The sequence below is a fragment of the Rhincodon typus genome, chromosome 2 (genome assembly GCF_021869965.1).
Source record: "Rhincodon typus isolate 14 chromosome 2, sRhiTyp1.1, whole genome shotgun sequence".
Lineage (NCBI taxonomy): Eukaryota > Metazoa > Chordata > Chondrichthyes > Orectolobiformes > Rhincodontidae > Rhincodon > Rhincodon typus.
Window position 1 is genome coordinate 2,573,061 of NC_063333.1, and position 18,091 is coordinate 2,591,151.

General features: G+C 50.7%; 1 protein-coding gene across 1 annotated transcript in view; it reads right to left on the reverse strand.

The window, feature by feature from the left end:
- Positions 1-18,091, reverse strand: part of mroh1 (maestro heat-like repeat family member 1) — a 69,322-nt gene that overhangs the window by 13,560 nt on the left and 37,671 nt on the right. The window contains exons 18-32 of the mRNA XM_048617580.1: positions 17,896-18,042; positions 17,132-17,158; positions 15,014-15,136; positions 14,221-14,300; positions 12,379-12,514; positions 12,082-12,177; positions 11,799-11,903; positions 11,239-11,374; positions 10,728-10,840; positions 10,419-10,571; positions 7,793-7,947; positions 5,115-5,280; positions 4,187-4,368; positions 2,630-2,767; positions 1,832-1,946 (exon numbers count right to left, since the gene is read on the reverse strand). Of these exons, the coding sequence (XP_048473537.1) occupies positions 1,832-1,946; positions 2,630-2,767; positions 4,187-4,368; positions 5,115-5,280; positions 7,793-7,947; positions 10,419-10,571; positions 10,728-10,840; positions 11,239-11,374; positions 11,799-11,903; positions 12,082-12,177; positions 12,379-12,514; positions 14,221-14,300; positions 15,014-15,136; positions 17,132-17,158; positions 17,896-18,042 (1,872 nt within the window). The remainder of the gene's footprint in view (positions 1-1,831; positions 1,947-2,629; positions 2,768-4,186; positions 4,369-5,114; positions 5,281-7,792; positions 7,948-10,418; positions 10,572-10,727; positions 10,841-11,238; positions 11,375-11,798; positions 11,904-12,081; positions 12,178-12,378; positions 12,515-14,220; positions 14,301-15,013; positions 15,137-17,131; positions 17,159-17,895; positions 18,043-18,091) is intronic.

The following is an 18,091-nucleotide window of genomic DNA, read 5'->3' on the forward strand; positions in this document are numbered from 1 at the left end:
GGTGGCAGGGAGAATTCAGAGCCCTATCAGGTGTTTGCCTGAGTCTCTGCCAACGGACAAAGACCTTGCTCAAGCAGCACAGAGGGTCTGTGTACAGTGACCCCCATGTTCTCCATCGCATTAAAAAATTTGGGAATCCTCGTCCATGGATCACAAAAAGCGGCTATTCCACCTCAGTGGGGAATAGGGAAGGCTAATGGCACATTGAAATAAACACCAAAGAGAATGGAGTATAAAAATAGGGATAAAAATAGAAGTTGCTGGAAAAGCTCAGCAGGTCTGGTAGCATCTGAGAAGAAAAAAAATCAGTTAACATTCTGGGTCCAGTGATGTGTCCTCAGAACAGAGGACTCGAAATGTTAACTCTGTTTTCTCCTTCACAGGTGCTGCCAGACTTGCTGAGCTTTTCTGCTTTTGTTCCTGATTTACAGCATCCGCAGTTCTTTCGGTTTTTATAAAAATAGGGATGTTTTGCTAAAACTATACAGGACTCTAGCCAGACCACAGCTGGAATACTGTGAACAGTTACGGTCCCCTGGTCTAAGCAAAGACAGACTGGCATTGGAAGCTGACATCAGGTAAGGGTCTTATGAGGAGAGGTGGAGTATTCACTGGGAGTTTAGAAAACCGAGGGGTGACCTCATTGAAACACAGCGAGGGGGCTTAACAAGGGAGATGTGGAGAGGTCATTTCCCCTCATGGGAGAGTCTGGGATCAGACGGCATCACCTCAGTATAAGGGGTTGCTCATTTAAGGCAGAGAGGAGGAGGAATTTCTTCTGAGCGAGTGAATCTGTAGAATCCTTTACGGCACAGCGCTGCTGAGGCTGGGTATATTCAAGCCTCAGGCAGATTTTTAATTAGGAATTGAACAGAGGGATATGGTAAAACAGGCAGGAAAGTGGAGTTGAGGATGATCAGATCAACCATGGTCAGAGAAGATTCAATGGGCAGAATAGCCTACCCTCTGCTCCTCTATCTTCTGGTCTAATTCTGGTTTTAATTGATTTAAAACTTCACCACCTGCCAAGGTGGGATTCAAACCAGTGTCCCCAGAATATTGGCCCGTGCGGAGAGCCGGGGAGTGCTGTGGAGCTGCAAGAGATGGGAAGTGATTGGGAGAGAGCTCGGAGTCAGAAGTGCGAGGGGGAAAACGAGGAGTGGGACTTTGGGCAAGGTAAGACCAAGGTCTGCTCTCGTGATGGAATTTTTAAATACAGGGTTCAGTCTTAGCTGGAAAGAGTTAATAGCTGGGACTGAATGGTTTGGATAAAGCGTAATGATTGTCAATCACACGGCGTGCATTAACTACATCACCGGGTATAGTCAGTACAACTTCATGCTGCCTGCTCCTCAGCAAGGCCGGGGTGTCTGTCAGCACGTGTTCTCATTTGTTAAAAGGGTTGATAACATTCGCCAAGTTATTTCAAACAGAATGGAAAATGTGAATCGCGTCAGGAATGAGAGTCCAGGAAAATGCCGGCACAAGGAGCCAGCAGTGGGAGTTTTCCAACGACACAGCCAAATCCGACTGACCTGCTGAGAACAGGGACCATTTCCCCTCCACACCCCCACCCCCGCATCCGCTTCCTGCCTGGATCCCTCCCATCGTCACCCCACTCAGAGCCACCCCACACCCACCCTTACACACCAAAAGGGCTGAATGGTGTCATTTCAACCAAAAAGGGACAGGGAGAAGAAAAGGCAGGGATGGAGCTGGGGTGAGACGGAGGAGTGGGACTCGGGAGGGATAATAATGGGCGAATGCCGGGGGTACAGAGAGGGGAGGGGAAGCAGGATGCCACACTGCTGCCTGATGCCCACTCACTCACCTCGCCAAAGAAAGCGACCGCAGTGATTCTCTGGCCCTCGTATGGGCTGCTCAGCATGGGGGTCAGCTGCTCCACAATACTGCTGAGGTGCGTAACTCCATGTGCACCCATCGCTCTGTGAAAACTAACACTCATTAAACAGCCACAAGGAACACCATCCTTCGCCATCACAGAGGGGAGATGTATTGGGAACCCTGCTCCCCACACCCTCTGTGACTGCCCAACTTAGAGACAACGCTGCCCCAGAGAATCCTGTCACACATCCCTCCTGTAACAGCTCTATCCAGGTAGCTGCACTGCAAACGGACCTCTGCAAAGATTTATTCAGTTCCCTTTTGAAATTATTGAAGCTGTTTTCACTGCCCATGCAGACATCATATTCCCAATTACAAAGACTTCTGGAGAACAAGAGAAAAGATTGACATGTCCTGCTCGTTTGTGTCACTGCCCCTCCTGTCCCCACCACCACATGGTCCTCAGTTACTCAATGACAGAGCCTCGGTATTTCTGAGCGATTGTCTCCTATTAAAGTGCCGTCCTGTCAGGAGGATTACACTGGTGTCCCTAAAGCTTGGGGATTTCACGCACGCTCAACAGGAGAGAGAGGACGGTCATTCCCCCTCTCCCAGAGAGGGAGGACCTGTTGCACCATCTCCAATTTCCCCCTCGCCTGACTTGGAAATATAATCACTGTCCCTTCATTGTTACTGGGTCAAAAACCTGGAACCCCCCTCCCTAACGATTTGGGTACTTAGAGAATTGCTATTCAAGTCTCATTCCCAGGGGGTTCGAACATACCTGGCCAGCACTGCCACTCCTCGGTGATGAGAGTCAGGGCTCCTCATCAAATCCCAGCCCTTTTCCTGCTCCATTATCTTCAGCAACTCCTCGTCCTTCCCTCGAACTGTCAGCAGCTTCAGAGCCTCCACTGAGCAGCTGGAAGAGAATCAGCCATCTGTCTCTGTCTGTACACGGCCTTACAGAACCTCTCCACACACAGGACTAGGCCCGCCACAGGCCCCACTGCCCCCACCCCACCAGAGGCCCGGGGAAGCTGAGGAAGCATGCTGAAGACCAAAATTAATAGATTTCTGGGGACTAATGACACCAAGGGATATGGCGGTAGCACAAAATGGGCTGTAAGAGCTGTGTGATGTCTGGACATCTCTAATGAATCCCCTTTTAACATCCTTTGTTCTGAGGAGGAGTCCAGTCTGTCCGCCGATCCCTGATCCCATTTCCTGTACCCTCTCGAAGAACTGTACATCTTTTCTGAAATGCAGTGCCTACAACCAAACACAAAACACACTGTTCGTTCTGTGTTCGAAAGGAGAACTCCTAGTCCTCATCGCCTGAGTGTATATCGTTGAGATATTAAAACTGAGGAGGAGTGGGGGGGGGGGAATGCCCTTTCCAGTGAAGGTATGCTTGTGTTGGCATCATATTGTATGCAACTGTTAAATGGCAAACTGAAAGGCAACATAAAACAACCAGTACACATTGCAGTCTGATAGCTTTCACATTTAACCAACACTCTTCAGCTCCTTATAATAAAAACAAAACCCTGTGGATGCTAGAGCTCAGAATTAAAAACAAAGTGCTGGAGAAACTCAGTGGGTCTGGGTAGCAGCTGCAGAGAGAGAAACAGTTAACACACAGAGTCTAGTGACCCTTCGTCAGAACTGATCCATTTTCTTCTGACTCATTCACTGGACGTGGGGGGTAGCTGGCCAGGCCAGCATTTACTGCCCATCCCTAATTGCCCAGAGGGCAGTTAAGAGACAGCCACATTGCTGTGGGTGACATGTAGGCCTAACTGAGCAAGGACACCAGATTTTTCTCTGTGAAGAACACTGGAGAACTGTACAGTTATTTACAATTGATGCTAGTTTCCTCGTCACCATTGCCCAGACCAGCTTCTTATTCCCAGTTCACAAATTAAATGTAGCTTTCACCAGCTCCCAAACTGGGATTTAAACTAGAGCCTCCAGGCCATTAGTTTCTAGGTCACTAACCCAGATACAACACCACAAAACCCTGGTCTTCACCCAGAATCATAACTGCATAATTTCGATGTTTCCAGTGATTACACTCAGTTACAGCCATGGGGTGGTTCCTTGTATTTAACATCTTGTCACACTGAGTTCTCAGGGAGTTGAGGAAACGGTGGATTGTATTTTCATGGTTCACTGTTCGTATCTTACTCCAAACGCCAAACTCAAACAGACTCAGGGCAGTGCCTGAAGGTACACACAGCTCAGACATGGACAGGTAGAAGTGGGACGTGATGTGTTTGTGGTGGGGGGGGGGCAGGGGCATGGTGCTGACCAGGACAGACTGAGTTGTGGGCATTACCTGCAGACATCAAGGTCCTTGGGCAGACGGTTCTGACGCTCCTTCACTGGGTCTTTAGGGAGCCGCACCCCTACTGTGCAGCCCACCCGGCCGAGCAGCGAGCTGAAGAGGGAAGGGTACAGGATACTGACAGCCTCGGCACTATCCATTGTAGACAGCAGCTTAGTCAGAGCACAGGTCACCTAGGGGGAGGAGAAAGCGGTCAGAGAGAGAGACAGGGCGAGACTGAGAGGGCACCTTCAACCAGGGAGGGGAAGGCGAGCGGCTCAGGAGCACAAGGTGGGGGGGTGTGTGCGCGCGCGTGGGGATCGAAGACTGAGGGGCCAAAGGATGAAAGTATCGGGGGTTGGGTGGGGGTATGGAGACAGAGGTGATTGGTCGAACGGGTGGGAGTGTGGCGGACGGGGTGAGAGGGGATCGGTTGAGCAGGGAACACAGAGAGAGGGGGGCTTGGTCAAGTGGTTGGGCGGGGCACGCGGCAGAAATGGAATGAGGTGATTGGTCGAGAGGGGGTCACAGGTAGTGAGGGGATTGGTCGAGCAGGTGGGTGGCAGACGGTGAGTGAGGGGATTGGTCAAGTGGGGGGGCACTGGGAGGGAGGTGATTGGTTGAGCAGGTGGGTGGCACACAGGGAGGGGATTGGTTGAGCGGGGGCATCACAGGGAGCGAGGCGATTGGTCGAACGGGGGCGGGGGGGAGCACAAGGAGGAAGGTGATTGGTCAAGCAGGTGGGGGGCAGACGGGGAGTGAGGGGATTGGTTGAGCGTGGGGCACAGGGAGGGAAGGGATTGGTCGAGCTGGGGGAGGAGCCAACCGGGAAGGAGGTGATTGGTCGAGTGGGTGGGGCTGGGGCCAGACGGGGAGTGAGGGGATTGGTCGAGCTGGGGGGAGGGAATTGGTTGAGTGCAGGCTCAGTGCTCCAACATACCACCAGTGGCTGGACAGTAGCGAACCTCGTGACGCTCTTGCGCAGCATCGACTCCCTTTTCTCATCATACGGTAACTGTTTGTTCAATCGCTCGGTCAGGAATTCCAGAGATCTCCTTGCCAAGGTCACGTCTCCTGCCAGTGACTGCCACATCTCCCCCGCGGGCCTGGGGGAGGGGAGAACTCTCCATTAATCTCAATATGACAGTCTATGCTCTCGCCCCTCCACCCCCTGACCTGAACCTGCACCCTGCTGACTGTCCCTGTGTGTAGGGTCAGGCACTGGGTTACAGGCTAATCCTAACTCACTGTCTCCAACTTCCTGTGTCATCTACAGTGGCTCCCAAACAAGATTGTGACTTTTATATTCTCATCCTTACTTTCAAATCCCTCTGTGATCACACCTGCCCTTATACCCCAACTCCTCCTCCCTCGAAAATATCTATGCTCCTCTAATTCAGAGTTTCCATCTTTAAATCACTCCATTTTTAGAGTCTGTCTTCAGCTGCCTGGGCCCCAAGCTCTGGAACTCCCTCCATAAAACTTTCTGCAGCTTACTATCCTCCGTGAAAGAGACTGGTTATTGCAGTGTGCTGTGGTGCAGAGGGACCTGGGTGTCCTTGTGCATGAATCACAGAAGGTTGGTTAGCTGGTGCAGCAGGTAATTAAGAAGGCAAATGGAAGATTGTCCTTCATTGCTAGCGGGATGGAGTTTAAAAACAGAGAGGTTATGCTACAGCTGTATAGGATCCTGGTGAGGCCACACCTGGAGTACTGTACAGTTTTGATCTCTTTACCCGAGAAAGGATGTACTGGCACCAGAGGGGGTTTGCGGAGGAGGTTAACTAGGTTGAGTCGGAGTTGACAGGATTGGCTTATGAGGAGAGATGGAGTAGACTGGGACTGTACTCGCTGGTATTTAGAAGAATGAGGGGGGATCTCAAGGAAACATGTAAAATTATGAAGGGAATAGATAAGATAGAAGCAGTGAGGTTGTTTCCACTGGGGGGTGAAACTAGAACAAGGGGGCATAGCCTCAAAATAAGAGGGAGCGGATTTCAGGCTGCATTGAGGAGGAACTGGTTCACCCAAAGGGTTGTGAATCTGTGGAATTTCCTGCCCAGCGAAGCAGTTGAGGCTCCCTCATTGAATGTTTTTAAGATAGACATAGACAGATTTTTGAACAGTAGAGTTAAAGGCTATGGTGAGCGGGCGGGTAAGTGGAGCTGAGTCCATGAAAAGATCTTATTGAATGACGTAGCAGGCTTGATAAGCCAAATGGCCTACTCCTGCTCCTTTTTCTTACGTTCTGCCTTTGACCACGCTTTTAGGCATACTAATAGGCCTTTATGACCTCTTGAGCCTATACCACGATAAGATTGTGCCTGACTGGATTATTCCCTCAACTCCACTTCCCCGTTTGCCCCAGTGAAATATTTTTAATTCCCTCGTCAGTGGTAAGTTTATCTGCTTCTGCCTTTGAAATGTCTCTCTGGGAGAGACCACTCCACAGTCTCTCAATCCTCAGATAAAACAAAAATAACCCGCACCTTGGTGTTAAATGGGACATCCGGGACCCCCTGGTTTTGGTCTCTCCCACAACAGGAAACTGCCCTCCAACATCCATCCTGTCCAGTCCTCTTCAGGGTCTTCCATGTTTCAATAAGATCATCGCTCATTCCCCTGAACTACAACAGATACAGACCCCAGGCTCAAATATTCCACCAGAAGGAGCACTGTCACTCCAGGAAGCAGGTCAATGAACCTTCTCAAAACCACTTCCAATCGAATGGGCATCTTCTCTTAAAGATAAGAGGTGACTCTATTGAAACATACAAGATCCTGAGAGGTCCTGACCAGGTCTTTGAAACAGCATTCTCTTCACATTCAGAAAAATCTGCAAGTTGGAGTCACGGATTAAAAATCAGCCACTTGTTTAAAACAGATGTGAAGAAGCTCCCAGAATATTGAGGTACCCAGATAGATTGGATGTGGAGATGATGTTTCCACCAGCGGGACAGACTGGGACCGAGGTTACAGCCTCAGGATGAAGGAATGACCCTTTAGAACTGAGATGAAGAAAAATCTCTTCGTCCAGAGGGTGGTGAATCTGTGGAAATCATTGCCTCAGAGGGCTGTGGAGGTCAAGTCACGGAGTGTATTTCAGACAGAGATAGAGAGGTTCTTGATTAGTAAAGGGATCAAGGGTTACGGGAAGACAGCAGGAGAATGGGGTTGAGAACCATTCAATCAGCCATGATCGAATGGTGGAGCAGATTCAATGGGCTGAATGGCCTAATCCTGCTCTGAAATCTCATGGTCTTTTGCTCTAACAGCATTTTTCTGAATCTTTGCAGCTCTCTCCCAGAAAAAGGTGGAGGCAGAGCCTTGGAATATTTCTAAGGCAGAAACAGACAGATTTTTGATACGTGAGGTGGAAGATTATTGGGGATAGGCAGGAAGGTGAAGTAATCAGATCAGCCACAATCTTACTGAATGGAGCAAGCTCGATGGGCCAAGTGGCCTGCCCCTGTTTTGAATGTTCAGCTGTAGGTTTGACCTGATATCTCCTCGTGTAGCTCAGTGTGAATGTTTGCTCAGTAACACCTCCTAGTACACAGAGTGTGTCAAAGTCTGTACACAATGGGTCATGCTGATCAGATTGAATGTGCCACTTACTTATCAAAGGGCAGCGGGTAGCTGAGGAGACTGGATATCACAGCAGAGAGATTCTGTGAAGCTAGGAGAGAGACTGTCTGCAGAACGGAAGCCTTCACCTGCTCCTGCGTAATGATCTGTAGTTGGATGTGTAACACTTCCAGCACCTCCGGGATCTGTAGGAACAACACACCGATGTCAGGCATGCAGCGAATGGGCTCAGGACCGGGGATCACAGGCTGAGGATATGGGGCAGCTGGGAGAGGAGGAGAGTTGTCTTCAACCATAGTGGGCAGCATGTAGAATTCTCTGCCACAGGGCACCGAGGTCAAAATATTGAACAAATAAACCCAAAGAACTGCAGATGCTGGAAGTCAGAGGCTGGCAGCATCTGTAAGGAAAAATCATAGTTAGTGTTTCCAATGACATTAGCTCTGAAGAAGGGTCACTGGACTAAAGAGTGAATCAGTGGAACAGGGATCAAAGGGTGCGGGGAGAAAGTCAGAGCGGAGGATTAACTTGTATAATTAGCCATTGATATGTCCGAGGGTCAGCGCCGCGGGTCAGTGCCGCGCTGTCGGAGGGTCAGTGCTGAGGGAGGGGGCACTGTCGGAGGGTCAGCGCTGAATTATCAGCTTTTTACTGGTCTTCGACTGAAAGTAAGACAAAGGGAGCACGTTACAGAGGTGAAGGATTGGTTCAGTGAATTGTAACTGGATACTGACAGCTTCTCTCTACAACGTACAGGAGCCGGCCTCCTTGGTACAACACTACCACCTGCTGTCTGCAAGCTGACACTGCAGCAGTGAGGCCTTAGATGGCAACACCTGAAGAACTAGAGGTATTCTAACCCATCCTCTGGACCTGTCCATGTGCCACATCTCCCAGGAAGCAGACAGAGTGGCAGCTTTAAAAGGGATGATTTGATTTGGTTTGATTTATTGCAGTCACATGTACCTAAGTACAGTGAAAAGCCTTGTTTTGCTGGCACCTACTGGCAGATTATAACAAACAAGGACATACAGATCATAGGAGATAGTAGGAACTGCTGATGCTGGAGTCTGAAATAACAACGTGTAGAGCTTGATAAACACAGCAGGCCAGGCAGCATCAGAGCAGGAGGAAAGCTCACGTTTTGGGTCTGGACCCTTCTTCAGAAATCCTGAATTTCTGAAGAAGGGTCCAGACCGAACCGCCAGCCTTCCTGCTCCTCTGATGCTGCCTGGCCTGCTGTGTTCATCCAGCTCTACACCTGGTTATCTCATACAGATCATAGGGCGCTCAGTGAGGTATACAGGTTACAGCTGCACAGGAGGTACACAAACTAAGATCAACATTAGCAAGAAAAGAACATTATTAGTCATTTTTACAGACTTTGAATGGAGGTTTAAAAGTGTGGAATAGTTATAAGAAATGTGAGAATCAGATCTACTGTCGAGAGCTCACAAAGTCACCCCATGTCAGTCAGTGACACCCTGAATTGAGAGTAAGGGGTTGCAGTGAGTTTTGGGACTGAAGGGGGCAAGCCATCCTGGATAAGGAATTGTTGGACTTGGGGGTGGGGGGTCCCAGATAAATCAACAACCCCCGCCCCACACTTGACTCAAAACATTAACTCGGATTCTCTCTCCAGGGAATGAAACCGTTCCCTGCTCTGCTTAAAGACAGCAAATAGTTGGCAAAATGAAGAATAATGTGGGAAAATGTGAGATTGCTCAAATTGGAAGGGAGAACAAAAGGACAGATTGTTATTTAAATGGAGAAAGCTGCAACACAGCAGGACTTGTCCATGAAACATAGAAAGTTCGCCCACAGGGTGCAGCAGGGAATCAGGAAAGCTAATGGAATGTTGACCCTTATTTCAGGGGGGGTTCGTGTATAAGAGTAGGGAAGTCTTACGGCAACAAAATGGAGTACTGAGAGCAGTTTGGTTCCCTCATTTAAAGAAAGGTATAATTTCATTGGAGGCGGTTCAGAGAAGGTTCACGAGGATGATCCCCTGTGTGGGGAGATTGTCTTGTAAGCAAAAAGGTTAAAACTGGTTGGGACTCTATTCACTGGAGTTTAGAACCATCAGAGGTGATCGCATTGAATCATATTGGATTATTAAGGGGCTTGACAGGGTAAATACGGAGAATCTAGGCCCATAGGGCATAGTATCAGAATAAAGAGGCACTGACTTAAGACTGAGATGAGGAGGACTTTCTTCTCTCTGAGGGTCGGGTGTCTTTGGAACTCCTTGCCAGTGAGTTGAGATGGGGGTCAGAGTCCTCATGTATATTTCAGGCCGAGATCAATAGATTCTTGACCAGTCAGGGAATCAAGGGTTATGGGGAAAGGGCAGGAATGTGATGTGAGGAATTTGGGATCAGCCATGATCCTATTGAATGGTGGAGCAGGCTTGAGGGGCCGAATGGCCTCTTCCTAAACCTATTTCTTATGGTCTGCCCCCCATGCACCACCCCCAAACTGGGGTTTGGGGGTGGGGTTCAAGCCTGCCCCACCCCCCCGCCCATGCCCCTAACTGGGGTGGGCCGAAACCTGTGTTCCACCATGAATCTGGTGAGCACCGTCACACGTACCATGTGCTAAGTCAGCTCCTGGCACGTCCCCATTAACCAGGTGAGTGGTGATCTCGGTCACTAACCTGGTTCGAGAGGCCACTGCCCCGGACCCTGATGAGGGTATTACTGATAACAGAGGCTGCACTCGAGCAGTGAGGGTGAGGGTCAGTGAGAGCCTCCAGCAGCATGAACAGCAGTGAGCTGAGCTGGTCCTGAGGCAGGCTTTTCGCTACCACCTAGAAACACACAGAGACAGAGACAACACCACGGTGAACAGGCAGAACGTCACCCAACCCCCACCACCAACCTCGCCGCATTCCCCTCCCACACATCCTGGCCGCGTTCTCCTCTTCCCCCACCACAACCTGGCCGTGTTTCTCCCCCCACCTCACCTGCCCAATCTCGGAGCAGGTATGGAACAACAGCTTGCTGTCCGATTGGTGCAGACCACTCTGCAGGCTTTTCAATCGCATCAAACACTCATCGCTGTGATCTGGTGCAAACCCTGGCACAGGAAGAGACAGTGAGACAGCAACCAGCATCGTAACTCAAATCACCAACACAGTGCCCTCCTGTGGGCACCCACTCCCCCCACCCACCCCAGTGCACTGCCAGGCCAACACACACACACACACACACACACACACACACACACACACCCCCACACACCCCCACCTCCGCCGTGCCACCCCCACACTGACACAGCGCCAGCTCGCGCCCCCCCCTCCACCCCCCCCCCCCCCCAAAAAACTGGGTCAGCGCCAGTGAACCACACCTCCAGCCCCAGTGCAGTTTACACCCTGCTCCTGTTGCAACATGTGCAACACATGTCCTGCCCCAATTACAACACCAGTGCTACACATTCCCTACATCCTCCCCACCCCCAGCGCAGCAGAGACTCACCAGCATAGCGCAGTTGGATGCAGATGAGCGTGTACAGACCCTCCAGCGCATTCTGCCGTACGGTCACCAGAGGATCTGTGCACCGAGGGACCAGGCGACCAATCAACGCACCCAGATTGTGGAAGGAAACCATCGTCTGATTGGAGGGTTTGAGAGGAGGCAAAAAAATCTCAACATCATCTGGACTCGATACCAGCCAAGATCAAGCTGCAACCCCTCTCCGTCCCCAACACTGCAACAGACAGCACAACACCTCCCCTCCCCTCCAACAGGATAATGCTCCCTCTAGTAATTTAGACTGAATGTAAAGCTCCCTCTGCAGTGACCCCCATCAAACAGTCCTAAGACAGGGAGCACAGGGTTAGACACTTCCTCTACGCTGTCCCCAGCAAAAATATACATTAGTGTCGGGCACAGATTATGAAGAATCTTTTCAAACAGTGACAGCAATCCAGGCTCTGTCTCAGTTCAGCTGGATCAAAATGATCAATAGTAGATCCCAGTGATCAGCATTGAAGACGGCAGCAACAGACAGGGTATGTGGTGATCAAGTGGCTTACCCGAACATTGAGCCTCTCCAGGTAAAACAGCAGCAGCTTGGAGGTTACAATCATGGCTCGCTCCCTCTCCCAATCCCTCCTCGAGGTGATCCAACCTTCCACATGCTGCAGGAAGGGGGCAGGGAAAGTGTATGTGGAGTGGGGAGGGAATGAGGTGGGGTAGAGAGAGAAAGAGAGAGAGCGCGCGCATGAGACATTTCTCTGCGGTGACCCTGATTCTATAATTGAGAGATAATCTTTACTGTGCAAGCTGGGGGCCCAGCTCCGAGCCCCACTCTCTTACCTTAAAGATGACCTGCAGGCCTTCAGGAGTGAGGTCCTGTACTAGGATCTGTTTGAGGAGCTCCTGCAGGGCGCTCAGAGTTTCTGTGTACAAGATCTGGGGACAAAAGCAACAAAATCAACAGCGCTCACCATCACCCTCGGACTTCCCAAGGCCTCCCAAGGCCCCTGAGCTCACGGCCCAGACTCCCCGCTGTTCCAATCCCACCCCCGCCTCAGGGACAGGACCCCAGAGCCCCAGCCACCCGCCTGCCCTCACCTCAGGGACTAGCCCCCAACAACCACCCTTCAGGTGTACCTCTCTCTCCTTCACGTCTGTACAGGCCTCGTCCTTGCAGCGGTCCATACCGAGGGGGGGCAGTCCAAACACGCTGTCCAGGCAGGTCTTGATCAGCTCAAACATGTCCGTCTCGTCCACCAAAGGATCCAGCTTCCTGTCCATCGGGTCAAGGAGAACAGGAGGCAGAACAACAGCAGTGTAGGTGGGAGGAGGTCAGAGTGACAGACAGAAGCAGGAGTTGAGTGCTGGAGAGGCAGCTCCGAGAATAGGAACAGGGAAAGGAGTCTCTCCATTGGGAGGCTGGAGGTGGGGTCGGGGGGATCCCAGCGTAGCAACAGACATTTACAGAGATTCTCAATCCCTCCCAACTAAAATATATTCCAGAGGAAGGAAAATTGTAAGAGGGGGAACAAAGATCAATGACTGTGTAAGGAAGTTACAGATAATATGAAGACATAAACTCAGCCATACCACATCACAAAGGCTGGAAGATTGGGAAAATTTAATAACCAAGGGTTATTTTAAAATTGTAACAAGAGTGAGCAAAATAAAAATTATGAAAGAAAACTAGAGCAAAATATAGAGATGGATAGCAAAAGCTTCTGTAAGTCTATAAAAGGGAAGAGTGTAGCTAAAGTGAATGATGGCCCATTGAAGGATGAGAGTAGGGAGTTAATAGTGGGGAACACAGAAGTGGTAGGGTCACTAAATCAATATTTTGCCTCAGGTTACACAGCAGAGGACTAACAGTAACAGGTCATACAGAGGTTATACAGAAGGTGGAACAATCATCACTAGGGGGATAAAGCAATGAACAAACTATCGGGATAGAAGGCAGACATGTCCCCAGGACCTGATGGCCTACATCCCAGGGCAGTGGCAGCACAGACAGTGGGTCCATTGGTTATAAAATTCTAAAATTCACTGGGATGCAGGAAAGGTTCAAGTGGATTCGAAAAATGTTAGTATAACACCCTAATCAAAAAGGGAAGGAGGCAGCAAATAGGGAATTACTGACCAGCTAGTTTAACATGGGATGCTGGGAAACTGTTAGAATCCATTATTAAGGCAAGTCAAAATGCAATCCATCAGAGTCAGCATGGTTTTGAGGACAGTGACTCACCCCCGATCTTGTAACCCTACATTTTCCCATGGCTAAACAACCTAACCTACACATCCCTGGGACACTATCAGCAATTTAGCATGGCCAATCAAGCTAACCTGCACATCTTTGGACTGTGGGAGGGAACCCACGCAGACACAGGGAGAATGTGCAAACTCCACACGGACAGTTGCCCGAGGGTGGAATCGAACCCGGGCCCCTGGCACTGTGGGGCAGCAGTGCTAACCACTGAGCCACCGTGCCACCTGTAATGAAACAAGTAGATAACGGAGATCCTGTAGATGTAGTATATCTGGACTTCCAGAAGGCATTTGATAAGGTGCCTCACAATATGTTAATACACAAGGTAAGATCACATTGGGTTAGGGATAATTTATTAGCTTGAATTGAGAATTGGCTAGCCAACAGAAAGCAGAGGGTCGGGATAAATGGGTGCTACAGAGCTCAGTCCTCGGGCCCCAGCGACTTCCAATTTATATTAATGACTGAACTGCATACAGAGAAGGTACCTACAGCCAAATTTCAGGTGACATTAAACTAGGTGGAACAGTAAGTTTAAGTACAGAACTAAAAATAACCACAAGTCAATCTGGATAGGTTTAGTGTATGGGCCAATGTTAGAGTGTAGCATGGATAAGTGTGAGGTTATCCACTGCGATCGGAGGAACCAGAAGGAAACTTCTGATCGACCTGGAGAGAGTCATCCCAGTGGCTTGGCGTGGGGATAGAGAGGATACAGCAGGTGGGAGCATGTGATCATGGCGTGCTGTCGGATGGGAGTTCGCAAAACATCCATTGGCTCCAACTTGATCAAATCCTGCATCAGAGACAGACAGGGCAAAGGTTAAGGGGGGAGGGAAGAGACATAGGGCAAAGGTTAAGCGGGGGGAGGGAGACAGACACAGGGCAAAGGTTAAGGAGGGGACGGAGACAGACACAGGGCAAAGGTTAAAAGGTGGGGAGGGAGAGAGACAGGGCAATGGTTAAAGTGGGGGGGTGGTTTGGAACCATACACAGGGCAAAGGTTAAGGGGGGGTGGGGAAAGAGACCGGTAGCGCCCAGTCGGTGCACCACAGTCCATTCTCCCAGACCCTCGCTCCACCCCCATTACACCGTTCACCCCCTCCCCCAGCCCCAACAACCACACTTCAAACCCCCCCCCAATTACCCCTCCATCAGCTCTGCCCCAGCCCTATAACGACACATAGCACTGCACTCCCCCAACCCCCACCTTGGGTGTCAGGAGGGGCCACAGCAAGGATAGGGGAGGGCGTGTTGGGAGAGGGCTGAGGGGAGCCCAGAGAGGGTGGGGGCGTAGCCACAAACAGGAGGCAGGAAGAGAATGAGGGACCTGGTGGAGCGGGGGGCGCTGGGGGAGCTTGTGAGGCTCTGCAGTGCCAGTTTGGGTCAGTGGATGTGACCACGAGTTGGAGCGGAGCCTGGCCCCACACAGCGTGAAGGTGGTGTTACTGTATACCCCATCTGTAACAAATATGGGTCAGCAGGTGGTGTTGTATGCTCCTCACTCACCTGCATGTAGGTCAGCAGCTCTCTCTTACGAGTGAAGTTGTAGGAATCGTTCTGTTCATTGGCGTAGATGGCACGAGCAATCAGCGAGATGCTCTTCATTAGGCTCAGCTTAATGGTCAGGTCCTGAGACACACGGAGGGGAGGGGAAAAGAAAAAAAGTCACAAACACCCCTACACACCCCACTTAGCACAACCCAACGATCAGAGCAGCAGAACCAGAGGCCCAGGCAGATCTACAAGTGACAGGAGAGGACAGAGGGAGAACGACAACAGGTAAATATCCCAGAATCAGCAGGCTCACATCGATACAGCATCCAGGGTCAGGGGGTAACTCTCACTGCGTCCGGGGGGGGGGGGGGGGTTGGTGTCAGCACCGAGGGGAGGGCCATGCTGCTGAGGGAGTTTGTGAAATGCTCTTCAGTGCTCACAGGACATGGTCAATCGTTGTGTAACTAGAATTCTTCGTTACCAAAACAGGTCAGGAATATGAACCTGCCAATGTGATGGCAGTTAGAGATGAAGAGGTTGAGGGAGGGTAGGAGGCCTTGGGGTGGAATATGAACCTCTTGTTCAAATTGCTGCTTAACTTCTGTACTCCGAGAACAACTGGAGATTCTCCACAGAATGAAGTTTATACTGAGGTTCACGACCAGGATTGGCTGAGGAAACACTTGAGAAAAGAGCCACATCTGGCCGCGTCAGAATTTAAACAGCCAGCCTGCCCGATAATTCTCACAGCTTCGCTACTAACACATTTCTCCTCTCAGAGGGGAGTAAATCTGTGGGCTATTGAGGCTTGGTCATGAAGTATACTCACGGCTGTAACAGACAAACCTTCAATCAGGAAGGGATCACAGGTTACGGGGAAAAGGCAGGTAAAGGGAAATTCAGGATTAACAGATTGACCAGGATCTCATTGAATAGTGCAGGAGATTCAATGGGCCGAATGGCCTCTTTCTGGTTCAGCACCTGCTGGAAGTGTTACTGGAGAGCTGGTTAGTGACAATGGAAGCAGCGCGAGGTTGAGGATAAAGGATTTCCGCTCACTCAGAACCAGCTTCACCCTGACCCACACACAGGGGCATCGAGAGCATACCTTACATTGGCCCTGAGAAACCCCCAAGTTAGAAGATGCTGGAAACACACAAAGGGGTGTCTCTGTGAACTGGACCCCAGGCAATCCATCCCGAGATCCCCCCCCAGCCAAGGGCCTGTTGGCTTTAGAGACATCACAGGTTTGCTGTAATCTCAACGAGGGGCTATTGATGGGACGAAATGGTGAGGACCTGTTCCATCATCGCCATCGGTCAAGGGGGGAATAAGGAGGAGAATTACAGACTGACCACTCGGGAGCAAGAGGTGACAGACATCACACTGCCCGAAGGGGAGCGGATACAGAAACAATCCGAGAAAAGGGGTTCAGAAGAATATTTTGGATATTTCTTTGTGAGGAGTTGGCCAAGGAAAAATCGTTATCAGGGATTTGGAGAAAGAGTTGGAGAGTGTGGCACACCTTTCAGGCACAAAGGGGCTGAAGGCCCTCTTCCGATTCAACGCGAGGGCACTTCCTCACATTCTGGGATCATTCAGGCCCATGCTCTGTCCGACAACTAAACCCTCCGCAAAATAGAACGGGAATGCTGTGGGAAAAACTGGAGCTCCCAAGCTGGAGACAGACGGGTCCTTCACTGGAGAAAGGGACCAGCAAAGGATTCGAGGCGGTGATCAGACCAAACTGATGGAGCAGGCCACCCGGTTACACCCCTGTCCCCACCGAGGGGGCCCTTCCTGATCCCACCCCCTCGGGCCGGGGGGGGGGGGGGGGGGGGCCTTGTGATGGTGACAATCCCTGCTACCGGGTCTCGAATGGAAGCTGGGTTTATATTTCCAGAATGTTCAGCAGCAGCCTGCTGAGCTGTAGTTTGCGGACAGTAATCTGTGTCCAGCTGACTGCAGGGAGTATCCCCACCCAGCCCCAACCCTGATGCCAAGCTGGAAATGTGAAAAAGACAGGAGGGAGACTGGATTAGGAAGCCTGTGTGAAATGCAGGGAGCAAGTGACAGAACCTCCACCGAAACAGGCAGAGAGCGCGAGGGAGAGCAAACCACATTGTTTACCTTCGTCTCAACTTTAATCCCCAGAACCTGTGAGACAAGTGAAAGCAAGTCAGCGATTCCCAAAGTATCACAGAAACACCCCCACCACCCCCCCGCCCCGCACACATCTCAGTAACACAGGCTCCTATAGGAGGATCAGACTACGCTGTCCCCATCAAACACTCCCAGCACATGGACAGCACTTTTGTCTCTCTCTGTGCTAGAGGCTGTAGCAGCAGTTTGTACTATCTACAAGACGCACTGCAGAAACTCAAAGATCCTCAGACAGCACCTTCCAAACCTACGACCACTTCCATCTGGAAGGACAAGGGCATCAGATACATGGGAACACCAGCTCCTGCAAGTTCCCCTCCAAGCCCCTCACCATCCTGATTTGGAAATATATCGCCGTTCCTTCACTGTCACTGGGTCAATATTCTAGAATTCCCTCCCTCAGGGCAATGTGGGTCAATCCACAGCAGGTGGACTGCAGCGGTTCAAGGCGGCAGCTCACCCCCACCTTCTCAAGGGGCAACTAGGGACGGGCAACAAATGCTGGGCCCAGCCAGCGACTGCAGCATGAACAACTGATGAAACATTTGACCACGTGTGGATGGGAGGGAACAGGTTAATAGAGGAATCTGCATTTGATCCTATAACATGTCCTTGCTCTCAACCTCTCCATCACCCGCACCCCCCCACCCCCCCCTTAAACCGTGGTGTCAGAGTAACAGGAACAAGATGAGAGTTGGTGTCACACACCTTGCAGTCCCCTAGCTTCCTACCTTTGTATTAAAGTGGCTCAAGACTTGTTTGATGACATCTTTCTCGATTCGAGGCAGAATCAGTTCCTTAGGGGCGTACAAGGTCAGGTATCCGTAACACAGGATCAGGGTGCTCTTCGCTTTCTCCACATCCACATCAGACTTGTCCTGGGGGATAAAACAAAAAGCAGCAATTCTCTCAGAGGCAGCAACAGGG